At 34.5% G+C, this 12,768-nt stretch overlaps 1 protein-coding gene across 1 annotated transcript; it reads right to left on the reverse strand.

Annotated features, from left to right (window-relative positions):
* Positions 1-5,579: 5,579 nt before the first annotated feature.
* Positions 5,580-10,718, reverse strand: LOC149258395 (FRIGIDA-like protein 3). Its single transcript, XM_089414403.1, has 3 exons — positions 10,568-10,718; positions 7,083-7,491; positions 5,580-6,198 (listed from the first exon to the last, which is right to left on the reverse strand). Exons 1-3 carry the CDS (start codon positions 10,716-10,718, stop codon positions 5,580-5,582), a joined length of 1,179 nt encoding a protein of 392 aa, XP_089270529.1.
* Positions 10,719-12,768: the final 2,050 nt, after the last annotated feature.

Genomic DNA, 12,768 nt, shown 5'->3' on the forward strand with positions numbered 1-12,768 from the left:
TCTGAACAAGAAGTCTTGTCTAAATTATCATTCGCAAGAGCATCATGAAAGATAGCATCATGAAATACCTCAAGAGCATTATGAAATACCGCAAGAGCGTCATGAAGATTATATAGCCAAAAAGTCCCCTTATTAAAATTGCTAGATCACACTTTCAAAATTTGTTGAAAGATTAGAATCTACACTGTAATGGTAAGGACCATCAACCATCTCGTCAAACAAATGAAGCAGACGTCATACATTTGGACTACTCATTCACAACATGACTAAAATTTATCAAGAACAAATAATTCACTACATTTTTCATTGAAATGAATTGTTAGCTTTTGCAAAGATGAGGTGTTTACTTTTGCAAACTACAACTGAAGCAAAACTTGGTGACAACTGCAGAGGGCAGCATAGCCTAAAACTTAAAAAGGTAGATGATTGTCCAAATAATACTTGAACTCTGTTATAGATAGTAGAGTTCTGCCCAATCTCTTCAAATTTCTATCCTTTCCCTGCCCAAAATGAATCAAGTCATTTCTGAGAGCACTCCTTGTTATGATAGGGAATGCCAAATTTAAGCTAGAGTCCCATCCAGGGTAACTCTCTTTAGTTGAGACCATCTGAACAGCAAGCCTCAATTTTTTTTTAAATTACCAATCATATTGAAATACCGCAAGAGAAATCATGAAGATTATATAGCCAAAATGACCCCTTATTAAAATTGCCAATAGTGGAGCGTTTACCTGGAGTTCTTTGGTGAAAAAATAAAAACTATGAACACAAAAAATCATATTAAAGATTTATCTGGCATAATCTTAGCAAATGTTTTTACTGACAAATTCAGTGCATGTGTCATTTTAATAGGGATTTTGTTCAGATCAGATACAACTTACAATGATGAGCTTTTTATCTACCCCAAATTTTCTCATAAATTTCTGAGACCAAGAAGAATTGCAGAATCTGCCAGTTCTCTGCTGAGCTATTCTCATACTAAACATAATATTTCTCGGCTGCAATAATTTTTTAAATTACCAATCATATTGAAATACCGCAAGAGAAATCATGAAGATTATATAGCCAAAATGACCCCTTATTAAAATTGCCAATAGTGGAGCGTTTACCTGGAGTTCTTTGTGAAAAAATAAAAACTATGAACATGAAAAATCATATTAAAGATTTATCTGGCATAATCTTAGCAAATGTTTTTACTGACAAATTCAGTGCATGTGTCATTTTAATAGGGATTTTGTTCAGATCAGATACAACTTACAATGATGAGCTTTTTATCTACCCCAAATTTTCTCATAAATTTCTGAGACCAAGAATTGCAGAATCTGCCAGTTCTCTGCTGAGCTATTCTCATACTAAACATAATATTTCTCGGCTGCAATATCATCTATACCAAAAAAAAAAAAGTAATCCACCAAAACCTAACATCGCACTTGGTTACAAAATTTGCTTCTCTATAATAGAGCTTATCTGTAGCCATAGCCATATTTGTCCTCTGGTCACTAAAGAGTAGCCATATTATCCCTTGTTCATTCTGACCTATATGCTGACATGTGTAGACAAGCTTGATCTCCATGTTGCTGATGTACCACTGAATCTGAGGAAAGTGTGAGTGATCTCACCATCCCTTTGAAAGCCACAGAATAGACAGATCCCGATCTATCATTTGGGAATTTTTTTTCTTTGAGAAACCCAAACTGCTCAAACACTGTAATCTTTTCTTCTAAGGTTTCTTTCGCTAGATTAAATGTTCCATGTACCGCAACTACAAACTTCTTTGATCCCAGCTTGAAACCCAAATCCTCGGCAATTCTAAATGACTTCGTTACCTTTTCCTCTGAAGCCATGAACATATGAGGATGGTTAGCTACTAACTCTGATAATACTCGACCCACAACACCCAATCTTTCCGAAAGAGAAATTGTAGATTTAAGCTTCTTCTCACTGGCTCCAAATTCCCTTGCATACGTAATAATTAGTTTAGAGATATCCTCTTCCTCCATGAAGGTCCCAAGGAAAGTCAGCTTAGACTTCAGGTTCATTTTGGATCTATAAAAAAGGAACCTAGGGTTGAGATAGACCACTCTTCGAAACTGAGCAGGGGTGGTCAAACGACAGCCCTTTAACAATTCCAACACTTCTTCCAAATTTTGAGTCGATTTTTCCCTGAGAAGACTGTTGTGATGTCTAAAGTATTTTGCAAAACAAAAATAAAGGATCTGTAAAATTAACTGGCAGACAGGCAATCGCATTGAAGAATTTCAATCCAACCGACAGATCATCATTCATGGAGGAGAAACTATGTTAAAGGAAGAAATGGAAGCAATTTTGAATAACGCTTCATCTGTGTTTAGGCTTATGTCAGAGCTTGAAGGCAGAGTTGAGACGGTTTCAAAATTACTCCATCTCATCCAATGCCATACTTCCTGCTCCATGAAACAATAATGAAACAATAATCTGAACTAAACCACACACAATTAAAGTAATCCACAATCTACACGTCATTGATACATTGAATAGATTTCATTTGCACATTTTATGATATTAAAAGAGAGAAATACATGAAACGAAATTTTAGACATTGAACAGTTTTCTTAATGCCTGATAAGGAAAACACATACATATGCATCTGTGTAATTTGGAGGTCCGATCGGTATAAAACTCTGGTTTTGGTAGCCTTTAATGAATACATAACTAAATAACAACCAGTAACTATATGCCGATAATTATGTTCATGAATACATAATTAAATAACAACCAGTAGCTATGTTCTTGACTACATAATTAAATAACATCCAACAAACCGAAAGTTGCTGGGTGCAGACTCCACTTCAGTTTTTTCCCTATGAATCGTGGAGATAGCACCTATAACAATTGCCTGACACATTTCAATGCCTTGATTTGCAATTACAAAAACCATGAACGTCTGATTGTTCATGTATCCTCAATTCAAAACAATTTTTTACAAGAGCTTAGTTGTCTGTAAAGTTCAAAACTTGTACTCAACTCAGATGCATTGTCCCCTCCATAATGGAATGCATCATGGATTCAAATGGCTTCATCCTTGGAGGGATTAGTTTTTTTCCAGAGAATTTTATTCAAAGCAATCATAAATGCATCCTGGAAAACCTTAAATCTTGAATAGCAGGTATAATTTCCTGGATTATGGTCTTTCTCATTTCCTTCCTCTGTTCCTTGGGGATTTTCTGAAGAGCCTCTATCACATTTATATTATTTTCTTCAACTGTCTCTTCTGCTATGTAAACTGAAGATGCCATGGATACTTATAATATGCTGTAAAGGGATTGAACAACACATGAATGCACCCAACTTTAAGAGAATCGAACAGGGATTTTTAGTAATACTCATCCAAACCTCAATACATACATGGGACAATATATCGTAGACCAACAGAGCTCCTATAGCGCCCCTGTAGTATGCAGACGTTACGGCTCTGAACCGTTCCTGACCAGCAGTGTCCCAAATCTGCGCTTTAATCTCCTTCTTGTCGATTTCCAAGGTCTTTGCCTGAAATTCCACACCGATCGTTGCTTTTGTTTAGTAGTTCCATTTGTGAAATCATCACCCTTAAACCGCAGAAGAGATGTTGATGGTATGCAAATTACCCCTCCCTGAATAGGCAAGAAGAGCCAGCATATCTGCTTTCGCTCCAATATCAAGAGAGTATATAGCTTTCCTAAGAATCACTATCCTAGCTGAAATCTGGATTGCAAGATTTGAATTGAAAGCTTTGGTTTCCCCAAATAAAGTGGCTTACCTTTGCATTAAACTGACTTTGTAAAATTTCAAACAATGGATAAATGTTAATGTAAGAACGTGAACTTATTCTTCCTCATTGTTTGTCTGTAACTTATTATTGCAGACTTTGAAATTACTATGAGGAGAAGGAGATGACCTACCTTATTGGACCGAGAGGTAATTGACAATGTCCATGGAATTAGATGAATTGATTGAGGATGAATCTGGAGAAAACTCTGGGAGTTGTGACATCCAAACTCATCTATCACTCGCAATGCTTGGAGTTGATGATGATTTGGTATCAAACAGTAGTCCAGATCAAAGTGTAAATCTTGTACATGAGAGCAGAACATTGGAAGATTATTTCTATGGACATTATAGCTGTTCAACAAGCTTTGATTGATTTAAATCTACTTCTCTGAGCTTCATAATTTTTCTTACTCCTTGCTTCTGTAAAAGCTTCAATATTTTATACTTGGTGTATTACTGTGAGCCAATGCCACTACTTAGCTATGTTCAATTTCAATCACTCTCCATATTGGCTGAAGCTGTGTCTGAAGTTGAGTGGAGTCCATGTAAAGTCCCTTGCCAATTCCTTGTATAAATGTGAAAGCCATTAGTGGTCACTTGTTTTGGTGACCCACTGGTGCTCACTAGAGCTGAAAATTTTCTTGTCCTTGCCTTTGGAGCAATTGTATGTATGTGGAAGGAAAAGCAATTATGATATCGCTATTGATATGCCAAACCATTGTTATGTACTTTTTTAGGTCTGAAGATGTGTAACTTGTGGTTTAGCTTGGTACATTCTCTTGTATACTAGTTTACTTTGAATTTGTCAATATCATAAGCCCAATAGCGATTTAAGTGTATGTCTGCATGGCAGAACTGCATTGGGGTTGAACTTTTCTAAAATTAAGTTGTATTTAAAGAAATATGGTGTCTAAAAAGCATAGAACTCCAAACATCAAATCTCTTTGCTCCTTGTAGGCTTGAACCAACATCTCTTCTAGAGAAATTCAACAATTCTAATTTAATAATCCTATCGGCCTCTCTTTGTACCTTTTGAGACAATTGCTAGTTCTAGATGGGACATATAACTCCAATGTGCTTTGTCCTCGTTACAGAGAACACAAAAATATTAATGCAGGGTATAACAACTATACCACTAGTACTACAAATCATTTCTGCTCAAAAAGGGGGATTTAAATCATGCAGCAGCTTAAGAGGGGCAGGGTCCAGTTTCAAAAATAGCCTTACAATTGGACTAATCAAAATAAAATTTGATTCGCTTCATAGGCTTAGAGTAAACAGGTACCAATGAGGTAAGGTGTAAGTGGACAATTAAATCATATTCAACACAAGACAAGCCCTCGGCATACAAATGCAATTGAAAGTCTTGTGTTATGAGCTCCGAACAAGATCACAAATGATATATTATTCACCAAATTTTAATCTTCCACAAAGAGACAGATTGATCCTCTCTGATTTGTCAAACAAATAAAAAAATACCAAAATTATGCATAGAATCATCTTTGAACTATAAACACTACAGTATATAGTAACCTGGGAAAGTGATGAAGCACTCAATACCATACAAAAATAAAATTCCTTAATAGAAGATTCCTTAATAGAAGAAAACACCACTGAAAATTGTGAAAAGCTGCCAAATGAACTTTGCCAATCTTTTAGATTTACAGAAACAAAGTCAAAAAACCTCTTCAAAGCTAAGTGCTTACTACCAGCCACATCCAATAGAAAAGGTTTTATGGGGCCTGATAAGATCAGAACTTGCTTGACCACGGTAAGATAAGCACCGTACCTACCTAATGTATAAAAGAAGACTGATAAGCTGGAGGAGGGGCAGGCAGTCTACTGCCAAAGTGATGGTTGTTGTAATTAGTAGAGGAATTGTAAGAACCGAAACCCAACAACGAAGGTCCCATGTTATCTGATGGATACATATATGGCCTTGAGAGTGAGACTGGAGTCCTATTTCCAACACCATAGCCTGCTCCATATAATCCTTGGTTTGATCTGTCATATGCATTTTGGCCCTGTAGGTTGTAGGATGTAACACCTGGAGCTGCACCAGAATGTTGTACTCTATCCAAAGACCTATAAAAGCTTCTGTCTGCACCATTGGAAGAAGCATAAAGAGTCGAAGTTCTTTCATCTGCACTTAACGGAGGTATATATACACTAGCATTTCCTCCATTAGCACGAGGACGCTTAGGTTGAGACTTAATAGCACCTGCAAACCTTTTTCTATCAGCCTTAGCTTTCTCTAGCTGAGCTACACGCTTTTGAAGAGGATCTGGTGAGAACTGCGATTCAAGTTTGTGCTCCTCAATGCACTTTATAACAGCTCTATAAGTAGAAAGCTCTTTTGTATTTACTTCATTCTGTAGCACCAAATAAAAATATCGCTCAAAAAAGGAACTTCTGATATAACCAACAATACTAAGCCAAAATGATCATCACATAACAAGACATTTTGTATAACAGTAATACAATCGTACTTGTGCAACAGTAGAGTTATTCCCACTTTTTAAACTTGTCTAAGAAGCTTTCTTAGCATCTTTCAGATATTCCTTCAACAAAGGAACAGGTGCAAACTTCTCTGTCAACCCAAATGCATGAGCAAAGTTGACTGCCTCAATTTGTTTTCCACTATTGACCAGGGTTTCTACAACATCTGCATGAAATTGTCACAAAATTTTCAGTTAATCTGAATATGTCACAAACATTTGAAATACCAAAAGACAGTTTACTGTGAAATAAAAAACAATACAGAAAACTTCAACGGATTTGTCAATAAAGATAACAACTATGTCAGCTTGAGACCATTTTCGTAAGTAAATAATTCCCCACTCATGAAAGGCCTTATGACACTTTACCATAGCTGATCATCTTCAGTTGCCTTTATTAATATCAACAAAATAACTTACATACAACTTTCTACCTCATAAAAAGATGTCTACCTAGTAGAGGCCACTCAGTATCTGCCTTGCATATGAAATGTTGAGATCTAAAGGAAAGACTACCAACCCCGTCAACTTAGAAACCCGTTCACTGGACTAAACAAAAAACGTTGGGAAGGTTTACTACAGCCAGGATTACCAAAATTTATCTTCAACTCAATCAGCCACAACCAAGTATACTGATAAAATCCACCAGTCCCTCAAAAAAACAACAAAAAGCCTATCTACCAAAATGGATGGAAATTTTGCCAGCCTAGCCACTGAGGCTAACATTACATAACACCAGCCAACCAACCTGGCATTTTTGATTCAAGTCCAAGGGAACGACAGAGTTAAGGTGTCTACCTGCACCGTGCAACTACAAGAACAAGCTTGCATAAGTCATCTTTATCAAACTCTGACGCAATTCCAAAAGTAGCTAGGAGTTGCAAGAAGGCCTGGGCCTCCAACGAATTGCCATTGGCAACATCTCCTTCAAGGTTTATCTTCGACTTCCATTCATGTGCAATACTTTTGGCTTGCTCCTTTATATTTAAGGGCAGAACTGGATGTTCAACACCCAAATTAGGATCTGCCAAAACAGGTACAAGAGATTCCAGTAATAATGTACAGGCCCGGCGTAGAGCCGGGGGCCCAGACTCTTTCTTGTCACTTGACTTTTGTTCAAGAGAATAAAACCCCTCCAAGGACTCTAACACTAACCGTGGTGGGTCAGTTGCAGAGTTTAATGCAGAGGGAACCTCATTGCAAAGCCCTATTTCCAATTGCAAAAGTCATTAAGAATGGGAAGAAAGGATTTAGGGATTATAATATCTGAAAATTTCTATTTTTAAAGTATTATAAAATGAGTTTAGATATTTATATAACAATAATAAGTGGAAATCAGAAAAAGAAAAATAAAAGAAAAGAAATTGATTGGAGATAAATTTTTTATAATTTTCTAAATGTTATTGAGTTCCAATGCTCAAACAAAATATTTATAAAAGGTAATTGACTGGTCCGTGGATGAAGCAAGCATTTCGATGCTAATTCGTGATGTCTGACAATAAAAGAGGTGAAATTAGAATGAGTAATGATAATACAGACATCCTTGTATAGAAATTGCAATGAGATTCTTCTTAAAGGTGACTTAATTGTATCACATTGATTTTGACATGACAACATCAGTAAAATGATATAAAAGTCGTTGCAACTACTACACCTGTGTTTCGTGCATTAATCACTATATGAGATTGAAGGAATCTGGCACATTCTCGATCAGAACTATTGCTTGATTGACAACAGCATGAGTCTTGTGTTGTACAACAATTGTATAATTGGTGCATTAATCACTGTATGAGATTGAAGGAATCTGGTCACATTCTCAATCAGAACTATTGACAACAGCATGGGCCTTATGTTGTACAACAATTGTATAATTTGATTGTGAAGGATTTAAGGAGAAGTAATGTTGTTTTTTCTGATCCTAGTAAGGATTTTCAAATATACTATTTATTGGTCCCTGTGGTATACATTGTTTGGACCTTGTTTTCTCCCTTAATTGTAAGTGCATAAAAATATTAGATTCATAGGACAGGGTACCATTAATCATGTGATCCAATGATCTTGGACGTTTTTTATTGAATTCTTCAAAACTTATTTCCATTTGATCTTCCAAAATGTGAAGATAGTTTTATTGGTTGGAATAATGCTACAACTTACAAGTTATAATAACAGAGATTCTGTTCTGCATAATGCTTTCCACCTTGCAATATTTTTGTGGATATGGTTAAGCAATATTCTCTTCGAGTAAAGAATAAATTATTGTGTGTAGAGTCATTGGGTTTACTATAGTAATGATTGTAACATTTTGTAGTCTTTTGTTTGTTGTTATGTGGTTTAGTGGTTGAGACAGTGCATTACCATGTTAATGACCCAAAGTCAAACTTAGAGATCAGAGCCCTCAGTTATAAGTTTGTTGAATTTTATGAGATTTATATGCAATATTAATTCAATAATTAAAAAAATATAGACTTAGGCACCCTAAATAAACTTCAATGTATACATCTTTAGAATCTCATTTATGCTACATATCTGCATCTTATGTACATTTTCCCATTCCCATGTCGGAATTGTTCCTCAATTTATGCCTTACGGCGTTTCCTTTGCAACATTTGGTGCAAATGCTAGTAAACTTAAATTGCTTGAAAATATCATAATTTTAGTGATAAATTAAATTTTATTAAAATAGAAATTTATAAATTATATTAAATCTAAATTAATTATAAAAAATTATGACTTAAGTTTTTTACAATAGATTGAATTTTATAAATAAACTTAAAAGTTTATTTTTATATTTTTTAATTAAATATTATTGATAATAGTTTATAGATTGGATTTTTCTTATTTATTAATTTAAACTTTAGAAATTAAAAAAAGAATTATAATTTAAATTTAAAAATACATATTAATAAAAAAGTATTTTTTAAATAATAATTATAATCAATAAATATATTTTTTAATGATCCTTCATTCATAATTATTATTAATAAATAAACTTTAATTTCTAAAATTTATAAAATAAAATCAAATTAATTGTAATTTAATTCTTAGAATCCAATATTTTATTAACAATTTTTTTTTATTATAGTTGATTTTATCGACCAATCAATTATATATTTTAATTTTATTATAAATATTTTGAAATTTTTATTTAATGATTACATGTTGTAATATAGGTTTTGAAAATTAACTGCAAAGATAAATTAGATATTGTCTAACTCTTGTATTATAGGTATATGTTATGATTTCTACGCTTTGACTATGACTAGGAAGGTAGTTTTGTTTAGAGGTTTATATAATTTAATTGTGTGTAAAATTGATTTTGTTTTGTAGTGACTATTTAGGCATGTTTTATAAATGTTTTATTTTATTTTATTTTTTTTAATGTTTTCTATATGCAAGGAATATGTTGCTCACAACCCTTGTTTGAATAAGAATTTTGTTAGAATGAATATGTATGAACTATCCATGCAATAAAAAAAAAATTGTGGTAATTTTATAACTATAGTTTCAACCATATTAAACTTTGTAATTTATAAAAATATCTTTGCATTTTTTATTTAAAGTAAGTCGTTTTGCATGTACTTTCGTATATAAAATTTAGATATAAGTTCACTAATACATAACCTATAATAAATATCATTTCATAAAAATAAACATCATGATGATAACCATCTAACAAACATAAACATCATCTAAAATATGCATTCAAATTTGATAACATCATTTAATTATATACACCTCTAACACATATAAATGTCATTATCTAGCACACAAATAGAATAATATAACAAGGCATCATCATCATGATCACATCTAAACAAACACAAACATTGTCAAACATCATCCCTATACACATCCTCAAATATACATCTCATTTCAAATAACTACTATAACATACACATCTATCTGAAAGCACATTAAATGAACATATCTAACACGACTTAACAATATACACATCAACACCAACATATAAATTAAGTACACTAACATGAACAAAGAAATGCACCATATATATACAAACAAGTCAAATAACTGCATTAAGTCAAACAACTGCTACAAAATATCTATTGGTCCAATAGATATGACAATCATATATGGTGCAACAGTACTAGTGGAGGAATTTTCTATAGAAGAAGAAAATAGATGATCAACTACCTCAAGAGTCGAAGTAGGAGGTGGTTGGTGTACTCTCTGAGGAGAAACAAGCAGTGGGTGAGGTGAAGGAGGAGGAGGTGGAGTGTTACCGGTAGAATCACTACCCTAATCATCATCTAATGGGGTAGTACTGGGTGAAGACTGAGTATCTACATGGACATCCCTCCTCGCTTCTATTAGCCTGGTAGCTCCACCGTTATGATGCATAAGACTCAGCATATTGTGTGACAATTCCCTCGAGAGCTCCAGGAGTTTAGGATCTTCCCTGATGTCTTGAACCATCTCAGGGCAGACTCCCTCCTCAACCAAAAGTATAGAGAGTCAATCACCCAACTCCATCTTGAATCTAATATCAGGCCTATGCGAACTCATACCCGTGGGTATCTTCATCTGAGGACATCATCCCTCACCTGATGCTCCCTCAACCATCTCCATATATGCATCGTGGGGGATGAGACATGTCCCCAATGAATGCACCAATATCTAAAAAATATATAGTACACAACAATAATTAGACAATTTCATCAAACAATTTAGTAAAATAAGTTAAAGAATGTGCTAGAATAATTTTTATTCTAATTAATTAATACAATAAAATGAAACTAAATTAATTTAAAGAAAACACTAATATTACCTCTATCATCTATTGGCTCATCATGTGTGTAGAGCATGTTGGGATATTGTCACTAATTATCGCTACGTAAGGACATGGCACCATGATGAACATGTGGTTGGCCTCACTGGCTAGTAACCATAGTGTGTCAGTGGAAATCCTAGTTGGATACTCTGGCTAGTAGCTCTTGGGCATCATCTCGCCCCACATGTGCATTTGTACCTTAGTCATCGGCTTAGGAGGGTGATAGTCAAAAGTAGGCCTTATCTCGGGAAACCTCTCGAAAAATAAACAAAATAGATTTGAAGCAAAAGGGAAGTTTGACCTGCCATGTATCATAGCATGACATCTATCTAAAGCTATACAAAACTGCTGCAAAAAAAAGACAGACCATCTGATACATCATGGCCTCTGCATCAAAGAATCATCATAAAACAACAGAGGTCAACTAATGTGCTACCCATCATTGGTAGAGTGTGTTATGGTAGTCACTAATAGTGAGAGGCATCTAACCTCCTCCGCACCAAAAGAAGAGATCCGCAGCTATTCATAAGACACCTAAAAATCCGCTGGATAAACTACGTTATCCCCAACGTATCTCTAAGAGTAGATAAATTGACTCTTTGCTACAAAATCAAGGGGGACATCAGGGAACTAGGGAAAATCCTCCCCTCTCATAGATAGGCTAGTGATAATATAGATGTTATCCTTAGTGGGACGGTACCACATGTTAGGATTGACATGAAAATCTTGTTGGTGGACATCCCACCAATGGATCAGTTGCACCAACAACCCTGAGTTCCCCTTCATGGACGTAGCCTCCTCATAGTATTTAAGGAGACCTACATTCCTTAAGAGGCCTTGGGTCACTGTAGTAATAGGGGAGGGTACAAATCTCTCTCCCTCTCCCGTGTTTCCCACTCTCTTACCACATTGTACTGGTCAACCCTTTGCTCCTGTTGTTGTTGCTCCTCTCTCCATTGATCTCTATGCATGATTGACATATAAAATACATTGGCCTTATACATAAAACATAATTATTTTATTAAATGAAAAATGTGTTTATAAATATGGAAATATAACTTTGAATTAAAAAAACAACCTCGGTATGCCAAAAAAAAGAATGCATCATACATGGTGCGTACATCGACTTGACACACTACTTTTGATGCACATAAATACATAAAATTATTTATTTTTATTTTTCAATCTGGTGTGTCGACATAACATTCTTCACTAGTGCATCAAAGTTACATCGATGCACCGCACCAGAACGTTTAGGTTAACGAACGCACCGAGCTATAATTTTTAAATATTATGTGATGTGTTTGGTAAAAATAAATGCATGAGGAAGTTACTTTTACCAGACACATAGTCAGGAAAAATAACAATTTTTATGGTGGTGCGTCCTTGAACGTAACTTCCCAATGCATTGATCTTACGCATCAGTTAGCGGTGCTTCTGATTCCTTACCTGATGCACTGCCTAAAAAATGAAATTTTTTAAAGCAATGCATCGTGGAACTTCATGGCCCAGTGCATTTCCATTTACCAAACACATCGCATAATATTAAAAATTATGGTGCATTAAATTTACACACTAACTTGTGGTGCACCCTCTAAATTTATAGGGTGCACCATGAATAGTGTGAGTTGAACCTCTCAAATGCACGGCTTAGAAATAAAAATAAAAATATATATATATATATATATATATATA

The sequence above is a fragment of the Pinus tabuliformis genome, chromosome 6 (assembly GCF_031772625.1).
Source record: "Pinus tabuliformis cultivar Carrire ecotype Pingquan chromosome 6, CPIR1, whole genome shotgun sequence".
In the NCBI taxonomy this organism is placed as follows: Eukaryota; Viridiplantae; Streptophyta; class Pinopsida; order Pinales; family Pinaceae; genus Pinus; species Pinus tabuliformis.

Bases quoted from the DNA above. Each gene is read 5' to 3' on its own strand.
- LOC149258395 (XM_089414403.1), bottom strand. From the start codon at position 10,718: ATGGTTCAAGACATCAGGGAAGATCCTAAACTCCTGGAGCTCTCGAGG. The intron at 7,492-10,567 runs GTACTACCCCAT...AATTGGAAATAG, and splicing joins AGATACTCAGTCTTCACCCA to GGCTTTGCAATGAGGTTCCC. The intron at 6,199-7,082 runs GTAGACACCTTA...TGGTTATATCAG, and splicing joins CTTGTAGTTGCACGGTGCAG to AAGTTCCTTTTTTGAGCGAT.